Source organism: Orcinus orca, chromosome 11, assembly GCF_937001465.1.
Source record: "Orcinus orca chromosome 11, mOrcOrc1.1, whole genome shotgun sequence".
NCBI classification, from domain to species: Eukaryota; Metazoa; Chordata; class Mammalia; order Artiodactyla; family Delphinidae; genus Orcinus; species Orcinus orca.
Genome location: NC_064569.1, coordinates 65456749 through 65477232, shown reverse-complemented (window position 1 = coordinate 65477232; position 20484 = coordinate 65456749). Strand labels below are relative to the sequence as shown.

At 37.8% G+C, this 20484-nt stretch overlaps 1 protein-coding gene across 6 annotated transcripts in view; it reads right to left on the bottom strand.

The window, feature by feature from the left end:
• The window catches only part of ACSS3 (acyl-CoA synthetase short chain family member 3), a 144468-nt gene that overhangs the window by 105836 nt on the left and 18148 nt on the right, over positions 1–20484 (bottom strand). For all 6 annotated transcript variants that reach the window (XM_033407181.2, XM_033407180.2, XM_004280618.4 and 3 more), the window contains one exon: positions 3977–4121. In XM_033407181.2, the coding sequence (XP_033263072.1) occupies positions 3977–4121 (145 nt within the window). The remainder of the gene's footprint in view (positions 1–3976; positions 4122–20484) is intronic.

The window sequence follows — 20484 nt, the reverse complement described above, 5'->3', positions numbered from 1 at the left end:
AACCATATCCTATCCTTTAACTGCCCACATGCAAGCACATGTTGCTATTGTTAAGGGGATTTAAGCCCAAGTGGTGTCCATTCATTTCTTTCCTGGATCATTTGTCATCTCCTGGTTTCCAATCTTGCCCACTATGTTCTCTGCTTCTTCAGAGATGCCAAAGTGATTCCTTTAACAATATGGAGCTTCCTGTCATACTCAGAATAAAATATAGTCTTTACCGTGGCCTGCGAGGTCCTACATGCCCTGACTCCTAGATACTCCCCCATCCTCACTTTCAACCACTCTCCTCTCATCACCAGCCTTCTGGCTCTCCAAGTCTATTCTTACTTCAAGTCTTTGCCTGATATAATTTCCTCCAAATGTTCACATGGTTTCTCCCAGCCTTTATTTGAGTCTATGTCACTGGGGCATCTCCTCAATGATACATAGTTTTCTCTGACAAATCTATATAAAAGGGCAGCCCAAGTTACTCTCTAGCCTTATACTTTTCTTCCCTTATATCGTGCTATCTTTTCACTTATATTGTATTATCTTTTTATTCATAACATATCTCCCCAATTAGAATGCAATTTTCCTGTAGATAAAGACTTATCTTTCACTACTGTAATACACGGTGTCCACAGAAGTGCCAAAAATATATTAGGTTTTCTAAAAGTATGTTTTGAATAAATAAATAAATTTGGCTCCATCACCATTCCAATCCAAGAAAATAAATTCAAAGCAGACTGCCTACTGATTTTATTGAGTTTACTTTCAAAAAGGTCAGAGTTTAACCACCCTGAAGATAAGACAACTCATCTAATAAGAACCTACTAATGAATGATAAATAAATTCATTAAGCAAATGTAAGAATAAAAACTACTACAGACCAGACTTCCAGGTTTCCAAAATGGCCAAGTAAGGTAAATGTTTTAAGCAGAGCTTTGGATGCAGAAAGATATAAACCTTCACAGCTAGGCAATGTATTAAAATAAAGAAGATTTTCATCCTATTAAAAAATTAAAATTTCCCAATGTAAAAAAGAATTATGGTGTGGAAGAGACAAGTGATATTATTGGAAATAATCATTTCTCTTAGACAAGAATTAAAGTTTTTTTTTTTATTTTTTGAATGAAAGTAGAACTATTGAATGTTCTATTCATGAACTTAATAACTTCTCTACTTAATAAAATAAAAGCCACAGAGAACCAGGAATAGGTAATCAAAGTGGAGCACAATGCCTCCGTCTTTCCTAACAGTCCTTCCTTTAGTACTTTAGAGAAGAAAAGCCTGGGGAATCAGAAGCTGTCAGCAGGTGAGAGAAACAGGCCTTTTAAGTACTCTGATGTCAGGCTAAACTGAAACCAATGAACCAGTACAAATCTCAAAAGGGTCTAAGAGTCTAGACTCAATATTAGAAAATCAAGATGAGTTAGCAGAATGTCTTCTAAGCAAAATGTGTGTGTATACTTATCATATACACTCATTGATTAACAAGAAAACAACAGAAAATGTGAATAGAAATAACCATTATTTAACTCTTCCAATTTTATGTTTCTAAAGTTTTTCTTTGATGCTTGGTCATGTGTCAAATTCAATATACTGATACAGATAATATATTTATAATGTATAAATAAGTTTCCTAATCAGTATAGCAATTAAGATTAACCAGTATCTTAATATTAACCTAAGTCTTAATAAAATGAGACTATGGCAATATGCCCAAATCACAGAATTAAGTTTTTAAACATAGACTAAACTTTATCTAAAAGCTGAAAATGCAAACCTAAAATAAAACAGAATATAACAGGTTATCAGGAAATTTCTGTTATCTCATAATAAAACACAGCCTCAGATGAAAAACAAGGTCATTTGGTAACAGAGTGCCTTAACTCCTCAGCCCCAGCATGAGCTCTGTCCCTGTACACTTCATTCTGAAAATACACAGTTCCCACTTACAGACCAATGAAATATATCCAACAGTATATTTGCAGCATTATTTCCTTCTGTTCTGTATTCAGTTGCCCAGTATTTGAACTCCCTTCTTATTAGATTGGAATTCCCCTAGTATGAGTTCTAGAGAGAGGCACGGCCCCATTCCTACTAAGAAATAAAAAGACAACAAGACAGTTCCTCCCAACTGCCTAGGACTTTGGGCATGTAACCTAAATTTGGCCAACTAGATGTACCTACTCTGTCAATCTAGAAGTCAGGTCAGCAAGTCTACTTATTAGACAATTTGTGGATTCTTAACTTTTCACTGCTGCCCCTTCTGCCTTGGGGTGTGCCATTTTTCTGAGCCTAGTTCTGAAGTCCTCACTTTTCATAAATTCCTCTTATGTTCAAATCAGCTGAAGGCAGAATTTGTTGCTGCAGCCAGGCTGATACCCAGCCTGTGCAAAACCACCTTTTCTATCTTTATTGTTTGTAGCAACTCAGGATTGGGGCAGTAATTGTTTTGTCTCAGTTGCCTTTCTTGAAATCTCTTAGAAAACTAAACACAAATATTGCTGATGCAAAAGGATATTATTTCAGAGAGCCAGGGGGAGTTGACTGAATACTCTAAAAATTGCATGAAAGTTCTAAATGAGGCTTAAAAAAAAAAAAAAAGGCAAAGTAAGAGAATGTGATTCAAAAAGCTTCCATTAAAAAAGCAAAAGCTGGGCTTCCTGGTGGCGCCGTGGTTGAGAGTCCGCCTGCCGATGCAGGGGACGCAGGTTCGTGCACCGGTCTGCGAGGATCCCACATGCCGCGGAGCGGCTGGGCCCATGAGCCGTGGACGCTGGGCCTGTACGTCCGAAGCCTGTGCTCCGCAATGGGAAAGGCCACAACAGTGAGAGGCCCGCGTACCGCAAAAAAAAAAGCAAAGGCCTCCAAAACCTAGCATGACAGACTCTGCTCAACCGGAAGCTCTCAACTAGCGGTGATTGTGCCACTCCAGGGACATTTCAGCAATGTTTGTAGACATTTTTGGTTATCACAACTGGGGAAGGGGTGCATCTAACGGGGAGACCAGGAATGCTGCTAAAAATCCTACAGTGTACATAACAGCTCCCCACAATACAGAATTATCTGGCCTAAAATGTCAATAGTGTCAAGGCTGAGAAACCCTGCCCTCCACTCTACCTCCCTTCAAATCATAAATAAATAAATGCCCTCCCCCAGAGCTAGAATAACTCTCCCACAATTCATAATACCCAAATACTTTTATAGTTACTTATGCAATCCCATTTCTACCCCAATATTAAAAGAAAAAAAAAATCTCATAACTTATCTGTCAATATCATGATCCATCTGAGAACTACCCAAATGGGAAAAAACTAAAGAAAGAGCAAATAAGGGAAAGTAATGAGTATGTGCAAAGAGCTTTAAAGGGCCAGGAAGCCTGACGGAGTGGCAGGAAATATGGGATGAAAAACGGTTGCATTCATGGCCAAGAATGTTGGGAAATGAAGCTTGGAGGGATGATGTGATCAGACTCCAAAGTGTCTTGTACATCACAGAAGTCCCGATTTTGCTCTCTGAATAATGATAATTTTAAAGAAAAGATTTTTAAGTGGGGTAGAGAAATATGTTGTTTCTTAGGAAGAAAATCCTAGTGTCACTTTAGGTGACAGTCTGACAGGAGCCGAGCCTGGTAGTAGAGAAGTTAGTAGGTTAGGAGACTACTTCAATAGTACAAGAGCTGAAGAGAACAGCTGAGCAAAGGTGATGGCAATGTGGATGGAAAACGAAGGCCAGAGAGATTATAAGCATGTTCTTAGAGATTTGTTAACCTCTTCCTTTAAAATAAGTATCTTCCCGTACTGTAAAGTATAATTAAAGTATAATTAAATAAAAATACTTTAAATGCATTAACACACCTCTATTTCCAGTGTGCACCAAAAGTACAGTAACATGTCAATGAATTAAAGTTATGCAATGAGAATGTATGCTATTTAAATAATTTCTGTATGATTTCCAAATAACATGTACAGAAAGTTTATAATATTACCTGCTCCAGGACTTCTTTATAGGTAATAGTGGCTTTAGTATTTGTAACAGGACTGTCATAAATGATAGCAATCTTATCTCCTTTACCATTTTCAATATGACGATCGATGGCATTGTAACAAATGTTAAGCATCCCTTCCACAAACCTGAAAAATAATTGGAAAGTAAAAGTGAATGACTTCAAAATATATATTGTTACTTAACTAGGTTTCTATAGTCCTAGTTTGGCAGAGCTGCCCTTAAAAGTGTTTCCCCATGCATGTTATGTCAGGTAATGATGGCTGTAAACTATTTAAGATGGTACAGAAGTGACATTTTTAATAAATATGTATTTATTTTCATGTGCACAAGAAGAAAATATACCTCGCACTTCAAGGTGACAATTTTATGGATTTTATTGCTTAGGATGAAACTAGAGTACACAGCACCAAAATAATCTACTTTACATGGATGAAATGAATTGTATATAAGTGCAGCACAGATGCATTAAGCTGAGAGGACAAATAGTAGATGCATGACTGAAGTTTGGGTACTTGCTGTAAAAAGACAGACTTACTGGAAAAATCAATTCTTCTTTGAAAGATGTGTATATATATATATATATGTGTGTGTGTGTGTGTGTGCGCGTATATATACACACACACATATTTGTTTGTTTCAATTAAATGCAATACCCCCAATTTCACAAAGAATAGGTTAGTTCTTTTCTGCATGTGTGAAATGCTTCATAATCTGAATAAACAATCAAAATGCACATAAAACGTTAATAGCTTTTTAAAAACTTTTCAATTCACCACTCTTTATCTCAATTGCTGAGTGCGTTCCTTTGAAAATAAAGACATAATGTAGATAGATGGAGAAAATTTTTAAGGAAATATAGCTCATTTTCCTGAGCATGGAATTTGCCACTTTTTTAGAAGGAGAGTATTAGATACAAAATACAAGTATAGTAATGGTCCATTTGTTCCAATGTCAGACTAGCAAATATTATAAAAATGCAAAATAACAGGAGGAAAATATTGAAGCAACAAGAAAAAGTCCCATTAAATAGCTGAGTATCACTGTCAGGTCTTCACTCAAAGAGCCCTGTGTGAAATGAAGCAGGGAATTAAGAATGCCTATAGATACAGTGGCAGCAATAAGAAATAACAGATACAGAAGGCAGTAGGAGGAGGAATCATTTAATCAGCATCAAATGACCCTGTATACATCAGTAACGGTGAATATGATGACCTTACAGTACAGCACAATGAGTAATTAATACAATGATTCTGAATTGCCAAGTGCAATAGATTTGATGTTTGCTCAAAAACCTTGTCTCTTCTCCTCACCCTTACTTCTATTAAAAATATTTTGTCTCTTCCTCTTGCCTCCATCTTCATCAGTGGAGAGTACTTCCCTTGACTTTGGGGTCATCCATGTGATGTCAGCTCTGGCTAATAAGCAGTCATGAAGCATGCACTTGCTTGAAAGCGCCTGACACGACGGCTTGCTCTCCTGCACCTACACCCTCTCCAGGAGAAGAGCCTCCAGGTATTACTGCTGCCTCCTCCTCAGCCTGGTGCCAAGAATGGGTATTTGCAGATGGGAGCAGAGCCCAAAAGAAGCAAGGAGCCCAACCCAGCCAGACACATGTCTTAGAATAGCGGCCCCCAACCTTTTCAGCACCAGGGACCGGTTTCATGGAAGACAATTTTCCATGGACCCGGGGGAGTGGGGTTGCAGGGGGGATGGTTCAGGCAGTAATGTGAGTGATGAGGAGCGACGGGGAGCAGCAGGTGAAGCTTCGCTCACTTGCCCGCCGCTCATCTCCTGCTGTGCGGCCCGGTTCCTAACAGGCCGCAGACCGGTACTGGTCCGCAGCCCAGGGGTTGAGGACCCCTGTCTTAGAATAACATTTCCAGTTGTGTTGATCCCATGACAACTACAAATTAACTGATGAATAAATACCTTATGGCTCAGAGATTTTTATGGTGATATGCAGCATAACTGTGGCTATAATTAACTAATGCACCAAGAAAAAGTAAAAAATATTTACTCAATATTTTGGCAGAAATAAGGAAAGATACTTTATAGAATTTTCCCACAAAATACTTATTCATTTTTTTGTGTTTCTGCTTTTATTTCTGAAAAGAATACGTTTCAGACACATGAAAGACTGACTCACTGGAACACTTCTTGATGATGTCATTATCCTCTATCTACCACTTCTACTCTACCACTCTTTGTGCTCAATATTGAATTATACCCATAACATTTCACAAAACAAGGAGCCCTCTCGATTCCAAAGATTCATGGAGGACTCACTTTGTCATTTGCCTTATTGTTCTACTTCCTACTTGTTCCTTCTAGATATCTGTTGAAGGAGTTCACAGAGAGGATGTGACCCCATGTTGACCTGTCAGCTGGACCCAGGCAATCAGAGGATCCCCCCATCCTTGGAACATGTGTGCCACCTACTATTCCCATACTAGTAGTTGTTTCAAGGACATAGCCTTGAGAAAGCAATGTGTTGTTGAGTCCATCTGGACTGAATATGTGTCTGAACTCAGATAAGGACATTATTTTCAAGATTCCTGTGGGTGGGTGCGGAGATCTACTCATCTCCTGGCCACCCACGACATACCTCAGATGCAAGTTTCCTTGCTTATTAAATCTGCCACCCACCTACCATTCTGGAGGGGCCTGCCCCTTTCTTTGGGCTCTCCTTGCCCTCCATGAATGGGGGCCAGTTTGCAAACCAACAATATTTTTCATGAAATCTCCTTCCTTTGCCAAATATTTAATTGACAGTAATTTCTAACATTCTATATCCATCCCTTTGCTCACTCTACGTACATTCCCTAGGTGATCTCTATACTTTTATGGTTTCAACTTCCATCTTTAGCTCCAGCTCTGATCCCCTTTCTGAACTCCATTCCCTTATAGCCGACAGCCTGCTGGACATCTCTCCTTGGAAATAATAATATGTCCAAAACGATAATCATTTTCACCCCACCTCCAACTCACAGCCCATCTCAACTGCAAACTTGTTCCTCCTCCTGTTTTCCATATTTCAAGGAACCACCTTGCACCTACTGCAAGGTGTAGAAACTCAAAAGTTAAATTTGATCCCTCATTCTCCACATTCTATCGATTGTATGTACTGTCACATCTGTCTTTGCAATTGTTCAGTTCTCTCATTGATAACCTGGGTTACAATTCCTTTCTCTTAATTAATTTCTTTGCCCTAGGTCTTACCCCATCCTCTCAAGTCATCTTCCTTTGCTACTAGAATGTCTTTCCTCAAATTAAATATTATCACATCAAATGGCACTCAAACTCATTTAATACCTTTCCATAAAGCTCAGGATAAAAAGTATATATCTTTAGATGATATAAAAGACCCTTCATCTACTCAGCTTCATTTCCCCTCATGCAACTTCCCATGCTCCAGCTATATTGAATTACAAAACGTGCAATTCCTAGAGTTCACATTATTCAAAGAATTTCTGTGGCTGTTCTTTCTGTGGCTGTCCTTCTCCTTTACCACCGCCCTCTCCCAGGTAGTTCCAAAGACCTGTGCACATATCTCTACAATACTACTTACCATATTACATTAACAATTAGTCCACTTACTTAAATGTTTCCCTCATTTTACTATAACCTGACAGCAGAGACTATATTTTCCTTATAGTCTGAGAATCTATATATTAGGCACCCAATAAATATTTGATAAATGAAGAATGAAAATACTAGTAAACCTTCAAGACACTTTGGATTTAGGATCCATGTACAGTAGCCAGGGTAGTTTTTACTATTTTATTTTAAAGTTGAGTGAATGGAGTCTTAAAAAGAATAATGCACAGGACATTTGGCTAAGAATTGGAAAAAGCCATACCTGCAACCCAAGTCTCTGGACATCCTGACTGGTGTCCTAGTCCACAATATCCTATTAATTCATTCATTTATAAATATATATTTTTTCTATCCTTGAGTTCACTGATCCTTTCCTTTGTGGTTTTCATTCTGCTGTCGAACCAATTCAGTGAGTTTTTATTTTCATTATCATATTTTTCAGTTCTAAAATTTCCATTTGTTTTTTTCTTTACATCTTTTATTTCTTCGCTGAGCCTTTCTATTTAATTGAGGCTTTTTAAAAAATGTTTCCAATGTGTTCGTAGTTGGTCGTTTAAGCATTTTTTTATGATGGCTGCTTTAAAAATCCTTGTCCGATAATTCCAGTCTCTCTCACCTCAGTGTTAGCATCTACTGACTGCTTTGCTCATTCAAGTTGATATTTTCCTGGTTCTTGGTATGACAAGTGATTTTTGTTTGTATCCTGGACATTATAGGTATTTTATTAGGAGATTCTGGAGCTTATTTAAAGATCATATTTAAATCTTCTGTTTTATCAGGCCTCCTCTGATACTGTGTCAGTGGGCAAGGGAGACAACTCATTACCACCAGGTTCAGGTGTAAGTTCCAGCTCCCCATTAGGCCTCCACTGACACTCATGAGAGTAAGGGGTACCTCATTACTGCTGAGCTAGGGTAAAAGTTCAGGATCCCACTAGGCTTCCATTACATCATCCTGGCTGATAGTGGGGAATGGCACCTCATTTCGACTCCCCACATGGACTCCACTGACAATGCCAGGGGCAAGATCCTTCTTACTTCTTTATCTTAGCCATAATGAAAGTTCCCATTCCTGATATAACTTTCTCTAACACCACCAGGGGAGGTGGCGATGTTTAGGACACCTTGTCACAGCCTGGTAAGAGTAGAAGTCTAGGTTCTCTATCACCTTTTCACTGGTGAAGATGGGATGAGAGCCACAGAGCTTTCCATAGTGTTTGACTGTATTAGGGAAGTTACTGGCCAAAAATGTCCTGTCTTGGCAGGCTGTCCCTCCCCACCCCTTTTATCTTTGGGGGGGAAGGTCCAAAGACGTTTTTGTTGGAACTTTTTTTCTGCACCCATTGGTGTTTCTAGGTTGCCACCTTCTCCAGCACTCAGTATAGGATATATAAGACAAGAAAGAAAACCCAAGGAACTCAGTGCCATGTCATTTCTCATGTCCCAAAGTTCCTAGCTGATTTGGTTTCTTCTCTCCTCCTTTCAGAGTCTTCTTATGTGTATTTTATATATAATGTCCTATGTTTTTAGCTATATTTAACAGGATGAATAGGAAAAAGTGCATTTTGTCCAACTTGTCCCGAAAGTTTCTAAGTAATATTTATTGATCCCTTATTCTAGACCAATATTTCATGTGTATGAAATCATCTAATCAAAAAACAACCCTAGGGACCCTTGTGCACTGTTGATGGGAATGTAAATTGGTGCAGCCACTATGGAAAACAGTATGGAGGTTCCTCAAAAACTTAAAAACAGAACTACCATAAAATCCAGCAATTCCATTTCTGGGTGTTTACCTGAAGAAAATAAAAACATTAATTCAAAATGATATATGCACCCTTATGTTCACTGCAGCATTATTTACAATAGTCAAAATGCAGAAGCGACCTAAATGTCCATCAATAGATGTGTTGAGTTGATCAAGAAGATATACATACACACACACACACACACACACACACACACAGGAATATTACTCAACCATAAAAAAGAATGAAATTGTGCTATTGGACGTAGAGAGTATTATGCTAAGTGAAATACATCAAAGAAAGACAAATACCATATATTCCCACTTATATATGGAATATAAAAAACAAAACAAATTAACAAACAAAAGAGAAACAGACATACAGATACAGGGAACAAATCGGTAGTTGCCAGAGGGGAGGCGGATAGGGGTTTGGGCAAAATATGTGAAGGGGAATTAAGAGATACAAACTTCCAGTTATAGAATAAATAAGTCACAGGGATGTAGTATACTACATAAGGATGTAATATAGTCAATAATACTGCAGTAACTTTGTATGGAGCCAGACAGTTACTAAACTTATCATGATGATCATTTCATAATGTATTTTATTGTCAGATCACTCTGTTGTACAGCTGAAAAATAACACAATATTGTACATCAACTGTACTTCAACTTTAAAAAAAACTACCCTATGAGGTAGGTACTATTGTAAACCCCATTTTATGTATGAGGAAACTCATCTGACAGCAACTTGCTAAAGGCAGCGTATTACGGAACCAACCCCATGAACATCAAACAGCAGTAACTCTACAGGCAATACTCAAAGAACTTCAGATTTTCTTTCCAATTATTTGCAAATTTTGGGTGGTTTAATATTTAAATTACTTGTACCCTAGCATTTTCTTTTTGAAGGATGCCCTTAAAGAAACTTAAAGAATTTTAAGGGTACCCTTTGGGACAGACAGGAAGGAAATTCAAGCAGAGGGAAAGGCCTGCAAGCAGTGTTAAGCAAGAACTGTTGGAGGAAGTAACACATTGGCATGGCTCCAGAGATGGTTATAGGTAATGAATATACCACTATAAACTGGCTAAATTTAAGGACTGGTTTACTGCGGATGACTGGACCAAGTGACCTGCAAAGGGCCTCCTGGCTCAAAGATTTGATTTTTCTACTATGAGAAGATTCTTATTTCAGTTAAAATCAAATCATTTCAGTAAAGGTCAACTGAATGCCTTCTATGTGCTGTCTCTTCAGTACCCCTTCTAAATTTATGAGAAGGTTTTAAATGGTTTGTCTCCCCAGATTATTAAAATAACTAATGCTCACTGCAGAAAACTGAGAAAATATACTTTGGAGTATTTTATATTTTCTATATGTAAATATTCTGCCTCTATGTTTAAGAGTACATTATGGGTTTTTTCCAATGATCTGAACAACTCTCAGAATGCATTTAATGAAGGCATAATATTCCATTCAACTGCTGTTCAGTAATAGCCTCCGCAGCACTATTTAAGTACAAAGTTATCCTGCATTGTTGCAAATTCCTTTTCACAATATTTTCGTAATTTTAAATGACCCCAGGATGATGTTTCTTGTAGAGAAATATTGGTCACACTGCTTTTTATTACATATGCCAGCAAGATTCCTACAATCAAGCACACACACACTTTCACACATCAAACAACCAAACTGCTTTCCGGAAATATTGAATCAATTTATATTACCGTCATCATTACCTGAAAGTTCATTTTATCACACTCCTCTAAACACAGATTCTTCTCAATCTTCTGCAATTTTAGCAGCAGTTTTAGAAGTTTTAATTTTGGTTTATGTGATTACTAGTATTAAACACAATGTCTTACCAATTTTTAAAAGTTCTTTATATAGGACATTGAATTAAGTCTGACATTGTTACAAGTTATATTCTCAGTTTATTCACTAATTTTAATTCATAGTGTTTCCTGATATAAAGACATTTTAAGTTTGTATGTAGTCAAATAAACTCATAATTTTCCTTCACAATTTTTCCCTCTAAGATAATTCATACTACTCTCTTCTGATTTAATTTTTTATATTGATGCCTTAAATGTACCATTAATTTATTCATATATGTATATAATCTGTATGTAAAATCTGTTATATGTTATACACATGTACTATATGTGTGTATATATATTATATATAGATATATATATATTATGATGTGGCAGTATAATTATATTTATTTATCAGTAGTCAATTTGCCAAGCATCATTTTTTGACTAATCCTTACTGTCCTCATTCATCTGTGATGCTGCATTCTTCCCATACGTATTAGTATTTTATACACACACACACACACACACACACATACACATACACACACACACACACACACATACATATATCAGCAACTTTGTCAGGGCTATATAGCTACTAGATAGAACTACTGGAATATTCTACCAATAGAGTCTTTGACTAGCTCTCTTTTTAAACTCAGTCAGATTTAATTCTGTTGCAGAAAGGAAAAATTTCATACTCTTTATCCTACCCAACCCCTGCCCTGAATTCCTTCTGCAGAAAACTGGAAGCAACCTGAATGTAACCCGTAACCTACTTGAATAACAGAAAAAAATATAAACCTGAAATAAAATTGAAAGCAATATGGAGCCACTAGAAATGGTGCTAGCCCCAGATCAGAACAGTGGAAAAAGTTTTAACATATAAAACAGATAGGAGCAAAGTGACTGCTTAATCCAGAAATCATGAGAAACATGACAGATCCAAGCATATGATACTGAAAGATTTCCGTGACATTTTATATACTGCTAAGTTAAAAGAAAGAAAAGGAAGGTGTAGAAAAATTTATAGAGCCATACCACAGAATACTCTACATTCATGAGGAACCTATAAACCCTAAGAAGGAAATACAAAGGCTCACCAAAAAACCTCTCTCGGGCTTCCCTGGTGGCACAGTGGCTGAGAGTCCACCTGCCGATGCAGGGGACACGGGTTCGTGCCCCGGTCCGGGAAGATCCCACATGCCGCGGTGCGGCTGGGCCCGTGAGCCATGGCCGCTGAGCCTGCGCGTCCGGAGCCTGTGCTCCGCAACGGCAGAGGCCACAACAGTGAGAGGCCAGCGTACCGGAAAAAAAAAAAAAACCTCTCTCAATAAAACTCTGAAATAACTCCCAGATCAGAGGGAGGTAGGAATAAAGAATGGGCATTGATGTTTAGATGGAAAATTAAGACATAATCAAACACACACACATCATACAATACTTAACCTGTCTAAAGTCTTTCTAAACTAAGTATAATTTCTGCATGGATGATCGTCCCAAAGATTCAGGACCTGTAAAATAGGAACAAGGCTCTGTACAACTTCTAAAAGGCCTAGAAACTCTACATATGATTGCCACATGGAAATCCCCTCTTCTCCCTCAAACAATTATAGGAAGAATGACTCTAGCAATCAAAACCTGTATTCATTGACAAGTGAACAAGGATCCTTACTTGGGTTTTGAAATGTACTCAGCTACCTGCTGAATCTTGACACTCAGATGAGCATATGTGTGTGTGTGTGTGTGTGTGTGTGCATGTGTGTATTATGTGTATGTGTGCGCATGTATGTGTGTGTATATGAGTTAGAAGACAAAATAAAGCTGAGGTGTGGGGAGGGCATACTCTCAATATAAATAACAAGGGGAAAGGTATATTTGCAACTTCAATAATATTTAAAGTGTTCCTACAAGTCAATAAGAAAAAAATTTTAAATCCAATAGGCAAAGAATTTCAGCACACTACCCATAGAGAAAAAAAATGATAATGGCCAATAAACATAAAAACAGTGCTCAGTCTTACAAACACCAGGAAAATGAACATTAAAACAATAATGAGATGCCATTTTTCTAAACTGGATTGGTATAAAAATATAATACACAGTGTTGGTGAAAGAAAAGAGAAACTGGCATTCTCAAGTAAAGATGGTAAGCAAATAAATTAGTTCAGCAATTTACGAGTGGATATATATACTTATCTCCAAAATGTGCTTTTAACTTAACCAAAGCAAGTTGCTTATGTGTTCATCTCTGTTGCATAAAAGCACAAGAAGGAGTCTAGAAAAATGGACAAGAAAATATTAACAGTAGTAAACTCTGGGTAAGAGAAAGTTGGGGGACAGTATGGAGAAGGGATGGTCTATATTTTTATATGATACGTACTTCCTCTGTTATTTAATTTTTATGAGCATGTATTTATATATTGAATACATGATTTAAATATATTTAAATAACATTAAAAGCTTTAACAGTCTAGATGGCTTGTCTCCTGATGTGACTCAATCATCAACTCTATAATCAGTATAACTACCATTAATGAAAAACATTCTAATTTAATAAAAACACCTTCTTGAATATTCTTCTGGTAAAAAGAAGCATTTCTTACACTTATGATAACATCTAAACTCAGTTTTAAGAACTAAAATTTGGACCACAGAAACTTCCTTCTTTTTATTCTCACCAGTATTAACTTCAAGCAGCAGCTGAACAGTCAATAATAAATAGCCAGATAGAATCTTCAAATCACATAGAGAGATCTGTCATAAATCTGTGGTCATCATTCCTGCTGTCCATATCATTTTGGTTGTCCTCATTCCAGGCACTTGTAAGACTGCACTTTCATATACACTTGAAATGAGGTGTGGCCATGTGGCTTGCTCTGGCCCGTGCAATGGCAACAGAAGGAATGCAAGCAGTCTTCAAGAGCAAATGCATGCTGACAACTTCTCCTTCTCCCTGCCACAAGGATACTCCAAATGGCAACTGCACTATTAGCTTATATCCTTGAGTGAGGATGGATGACATGGAGCAAATCTCTTGGGTAACCCAAGATAAACCTGTAGTATAAGTGAGATACTCCTGGGCTACTTTAAAACGGGGAGATTTGAGGGTTGTTTATTCCTACAGCATAACTTAATCTATCCTGATACAAAAGTCTTAAGATCCATAAATTTTCACAAATTCAAACAAGCTTTAAAATTGTCATATTTCATAATTTAAAAGGCAAAGGGATGCATTCCAGGACAAACGAAACAGGAGGAATCTCAGCTAGTGTAATTCTATAGTCACTACAGTAATGTTAGATTCCTTGAAAAGGAGTCAGAGACAAGCCATCATCATCAGTGTCTGAGTTCACAGAGGCGGGGCTTGAGGGTATGCAGAAGGGCCTCAGAAAAAAAGAAAGGTTCTGAAATTCGTTCTAGATGTCCTGAACATAATTTTCTATTTTCCTTTGCCTTTTTCTCATCAAGCCCTGCTAGCTTACATCTAGCATAAAACCTTGGACTCAGCTCTTTGGAAAAAATCTGCCTTGAGTTGTATTTCTTCTGTTCTTCACTTTAGCTGACCTAAGTCTTCTCTGTCTTTCCTAATATTTGATTCTAGCCTACCCTGCATTTGACTTTGGCTTTCTTCATCAAATGAGTTAGACTGGAGTGTGTACTTGGCCCACACATTGGGCTAAGTCAGTGAATGTGGGTGGATGTCTAAAAGATTTTTAAGAGGTAGGGAGCCTGACAAGCGCCATGGTCTTGATCTCTGGATGCCAGAAAAAGCTACTGGCAAATTTTCACATGATTCTTCTGTTCCCATCAATTCCTATAACCATCAACTTCCCCTCTGTTGAGGGCTAAATTTTCTTTTTTAAGCATGTATTTATTGTCAGTTTTCAAACATTACAAAAGGAAATAAAACGCTGACACTCAAAAAAAATAAATAATCCTCGTGTCAGAGGGGAATATTGATAGCATTTACTCTGTGGATTTGATTACCCAGCAATGTAAAGTTAAATTGGTAAAGTCTAAAATGTTCCTCTCAATTCCACCACTGCCTCCTTTGCCAAGAATAAAATTGATTTAATATACTTTCAACAGTGTAGCCTATGAAACTCTTTCACAAACTGTCATTTTTTTTTTTTGCGCAAACTGTCATATTTTGACTTGCATAAAATAACTGTTGAAAGCTTCCTCCAGCACAACCATATTTAGTGGTGACAATGTTGTAACCCTCTCTGTACTCTCAGCTGCTCTGTACTCTGCAAATTTTCATTATTAAAAACCTGGAAAGTCTAACTTATAATTTACCTTCTGATATGAGTTTACTTCCTTCAGATCAGATTATAATTTCCTTCCTTGATGACCTATGTGGGTCTTCATTTCATCACAGTTTCAGAAAAAAACAAAAACAAACTCCAAGCTCTTTTTCAAAAGTTAAATAAACCTGAAGCCAACATACTGAGAACAATTCAAAGATGATGAATACATTTGGTTATTTGTATACTAAAACACTAAATCTATATACTAAAATAGTGATGAACATATAATCTTTATAATTGATAATTCATTATTTTATAAGAAGACTATGGCAGATTATAACCCCCAGTATTAACTGTCAATAACCCTTTTAAAACATTTTTCTGTTCAACAAATTTAACAGTAAATAATTTGTTGTCGATTAGAACTGAGACTGTGAAGGAAGGGGAAAAAATATAACTGGGTACATGTTCTCCACTCTGAAAGGCAGACTAATTTGCAATAACTATAAGAAGAAGCAAAACGTGGCAAATTTCCTGACAGAAGTACAAACTAAGTATGATGAAAGCGCAATAAAAAAGAGTTTAATTCCAACTGCAGATATGTGGTAAGGAGAGAGCTGGATGTTGTAAGGAATGCATCAATAGTTAACAGCTTGGGCTTTCAAGTCAAAAGGCCAGAGTTCAAATCTCAGACATGTTGTTTACTAGCTGTATGACTGTAGGCAAATTAACATGTCTAGGCCTTTCTTCCCTCATCTGTGAAACTAGGAAAATAAAATAAAAACCAACTACATAGCACTTACCAAGACAATACTACGAGCATTTAATACAAATTAATTCATTTAATTAACAACTCTGTGTGTATACTAATATCACCCTCATTTTACAGATGAGGAAACTGAGGTATAGAGAAGTTAAGTGGCCTATCTGAGGTCCACACTGGAGCGTGACAAGCTGGGACTGGATGTCAGGCTGTCAGGCTCTGAGTCACAACCACTATTCTGTGCGGATGAGTTAATGTGAGAGAACTCTACACCCACCATGAGCACAATTTTATACACATTTCATTGACTCCTTTCAGTAATGCTATGAGGTGATTACTATCACTACATACATCTACAAACGAGCATCTGGCTTAGATGAATTATGAAAGAACACTTTTGTGGCAATGGATACAATGAGCTGGAGCAGGACAAGAGGAGAGAGGACTGATAGAGATATTTTGCAATAATCAAGTGTGATGATAAAGATGGAAATGAGGGAGAGATCTGAGAAATAAAGAAGAATGAAAAGAAAATTTTTAGAGTAAAAACAGGAAGAGAATGAAAAAAGTATCTATCAAAGAAACCGGGACTCTAGAAGGGTCAGCAACCCTAGCCTCACGCCAAATCTGGACCACCACCTGTTTGTGTAAATAAAGTTTTATTGAAACACAGCCACACTCAGTTGTTTATATATTCTCTGTGGCTGCTTTTGCTTGACAACAGCAGAACAGAGCGGTTGCAATGGAAGCTATCTGGCCTGCATAGCCAAACATATTTACCATTTTGCACCTTAAAGAAAAACTCTGCCAATCCTTGCTCCAGAGAAGCCCTATCCAACAGAAATTTCTGTGATGATGTAAGTGTTTCATATCTCCACTGCTCAACAGGGTAGCCACTAGCCACAAGTGGCTGGCTAAATTTAAATTCAAACTAATTAAAAGTAAATAAAATTTAAAATTTAGTTCTTCAATTGCACTAGCCACCTTTCAAATACTCAATAGCATCATTAGCTAACATAAATTAAATTTTATTTAATTTTAATTAAATTAAACTTAAATTTAAATAACCACAGATGGCTTACTGACTACTATATTGAACAACACAGTTGTGGGGAATTTCAAAGAGGTAGATGTGGTCCCCAGAGTTAAATACTACAGAGAGGCCAAGCAAGGTAAGGACTTCAAATCAGTCCATAGAATTAAGCAACAAATAGGCACTGATGAACTTTGGGAGAGTAATTCGGGTAGAGTGACAAGGCCTGAGGCCACCTTTCAGTGGATGCAAGAGTGTAAGGGAGAGGAGGACCTGGAGAATAGACAACATGGCCAAGAAGTTAGCATGTAAAGAGAAGGGGAATGTTCTAGCTCCTCTTATCTTGTACAAATCTTTCAACTGAATTTTATTAAAAGAGAAGGGTGAAACATGAAGGTAGCTGAGGGAACAGGGACTGAAAACTAATGGAAATACTGTTTGTTTTTTAATGGCATTGGCAAATGGGAAAGTAAAAAACAGGGCAAAGTTCAGGTTCTGTTTTGGAAGTCCAAGTGCATCAGTGCCACTGAAAGAAGAGATGTGTGTTTTGGGGTGGGAGCATAACAAGAGCTAAGGCAAGAAAGAGCCGTGCAAACCTTACCTTAAAAGCCCTGTATACCTCGTTAAGAAAGGGGAGGCCTTTAAAGGGGAATGCCCTCTTCAGAAAGGGATTTCAGGTCACTCTTGGGAGGCAAACGAGGAAACAGAATCAGTGAGGATCTATTGACTAGCCTAGAAAGTAACAGGAAGTTAAAAAAAAAAATGTGGGGGAGGTATAGAAACAAATCAAAGGAGCTAGAAGTAGGAAGAAGGGTGCATCAAAGAAAACTGAGGTCACATCATCTCTGTGTATCAGGTTTATGTTCTCTTTAAGGGACACCTGAAATAAGAAAGAAAAATACATAATTTTGAAGTAAGAGAGGGAGTAACATTTTGTTAATTACCAATAATGTGCCAGGTTCTGAGTTTGGTAAATCATTTAATCCACGCACTACCCCTTCAGGAAGACAGTGTTATTCCTATTTTACAGACGAGAAATGAGGCTTAGAGAGGTCAAATAACTTCCCAGAATTATCAAACTAACACATGGCACACTGGAACCCAGTGCTTTCCCACTCCAGGGAAAATATGATGAATTTCCAATTTTCCATGTCTGTGTGCTAATTTGAGTAATTCTTATATCCTCACTAGACACTGTTTCCTGTGGGCAAAGACCATGTGCTAGCTCATTAATGGCACACAGCAAATTTTCAATAATTATTTTTATCTTTTTTAACATTTTTTAATTAATTAATTTTATTTTTGGCTGTGTTGGGTCTTCGTTGCTGCACGCGGGCTTTCTCTAGTTGCAGTGAGCAGGGGCTACTCTTCGTTGTGGTGTATGGGTTTCTCATTGCAGTGACTTCTCGTTGCAGAGCATGGGCCCTAGGCACACGGGCTTCAATAGTTGTGGCATGCGGGCTCAGTAGTTGTGGCTCGCGGGCTTAGTTGCTCCACGACACGTGGGATCCTCCCGGACCAGGGCTCGAACCTGTGTCCCCTGCATTGGCAGCGGATTCGTAACCACTGTGCCACCAGGGAAGTCCCTCAATAATTATTTTTAAATATATGTTACAAGTGTGAATGAATGTGAATTGAAGTAGTACTCTTCTGACACATTAACACAAATAAGTAAAAGAGTCTCATGAGGTAACTGCTCAGCAAAAACAATGACGCGCTCAAAAGACTACTATTGCACACAAACAGAGAAGGCTTTAAGCATTTTTAAGAGAGCATCATATTGCTTTGTTCACACTGTGACATCCCATCTAAATTACAGGTACTTGGCCTTGGGCAGTATGAACTGACTGTTCCGGGAAACCCTCCAAATTGGGTAACTGCTTACTTGGGGCAGCATAATAACCTCATGTTAATTGAACCACTAGGATATTGTTTTTGTAAAAGTAGTTGGAAAGCACATCTCTCTATAGGACAATATTTTAACAGAGAAACATAACGCAAAGAGAAATCTGTTCTTTAGCCCTACTGATACTTTCCACATGAGTACACTCAGAACCTGGCCCCATCCCACTAGCTTTCGCCACAGATTGCCCTCATCTCAGCATGAAAGGACAGCCCAGGCATCTACACCTCTGCCAGATCATCTCGGATTAAAACTGAGTGAATTGCCAGTGAGAAATGCAGCCAACAGGAAAAAGAATAAAAAGAAAGGCTTTCAAGAAATCAATACCTGTTATCTGAACTGGATCCACTGTCAACAGAGAGAGAAGGCATGAATGAATGATCCTAAAGATCCCCAGGTTGTGAGTCATGCTTGGCAGCTAAATTCAAAGCAGAAGATGAGGACACTTGTTTTATTTTTATTCTAGAGGAAATGCAGGAAAAACAAAGAATTGAAGCAAAAGGAAATGGGATTCGGCTTCATTCAAATGAGGAAAAGATAAAATTATAATTAAAACTAAAGGTCAAATGTAAAAGTGAAGATAGAGATGTTTAAATTTCAAAGCATAAATTTATTAAAATTTAAATATAATCCCCAATAAATATATGTTTAAAAGTACATTCTAAAGGAAAGTAAACTTCATCAGTCAGCCCTATTCAAGAGAGCTACTTAGGACACTCTTTGAAGCAGTGGTCCTCAACCAGCCGACTCGGAAACAGGTCATGATGAGCTCATAAGGAACCAAACTCCAAATCAGAGCAGGTTCCTAGAAAACCAGACAGAGACCAGGATGCTCACGGGGACCCTAAGCAGGTAACCCTGAAACCTCAGAACCATCCAGGGAATCAGGAGGGGGCAGAAGAGGAGGTACACTCTCCAATGTGAACCGATATTTGTTGGAAGGGAGAGAAGATGCCTTTTAGCATTTAATCCTAATGATAGCCATGACAACGTGATGAAGAAGGAACAAAAAGGAAAGGGGGAGAGGGAGAAAGGAGAAGAGAGAGCAGTCCCAGCACCATGCAGGGCAGGAGAAAGCCAATTTGTTGACATAGTGTCATCTTGCTCTGGTTAAGGAGGAATGGGAAGAAAGGGGAGAAATAGGTAAGGATTGAAACTAATGTGCTCTAAACCTTAGGACTTTAGGACTGCATATTTTTTCTGTGTTCATATTACATCTTCATCTTAACTATCCATTTCTCTCTCTTTAAAGCTATAACTCAGGCAGAACGATACGCTGCAATGTTCTGATGAAACTGTCCTCTACAGCTGATGCTCCCAGAAGGCATACACCACATTCATTAACTCATTCTGCACACTTAGCTCATGTCCAC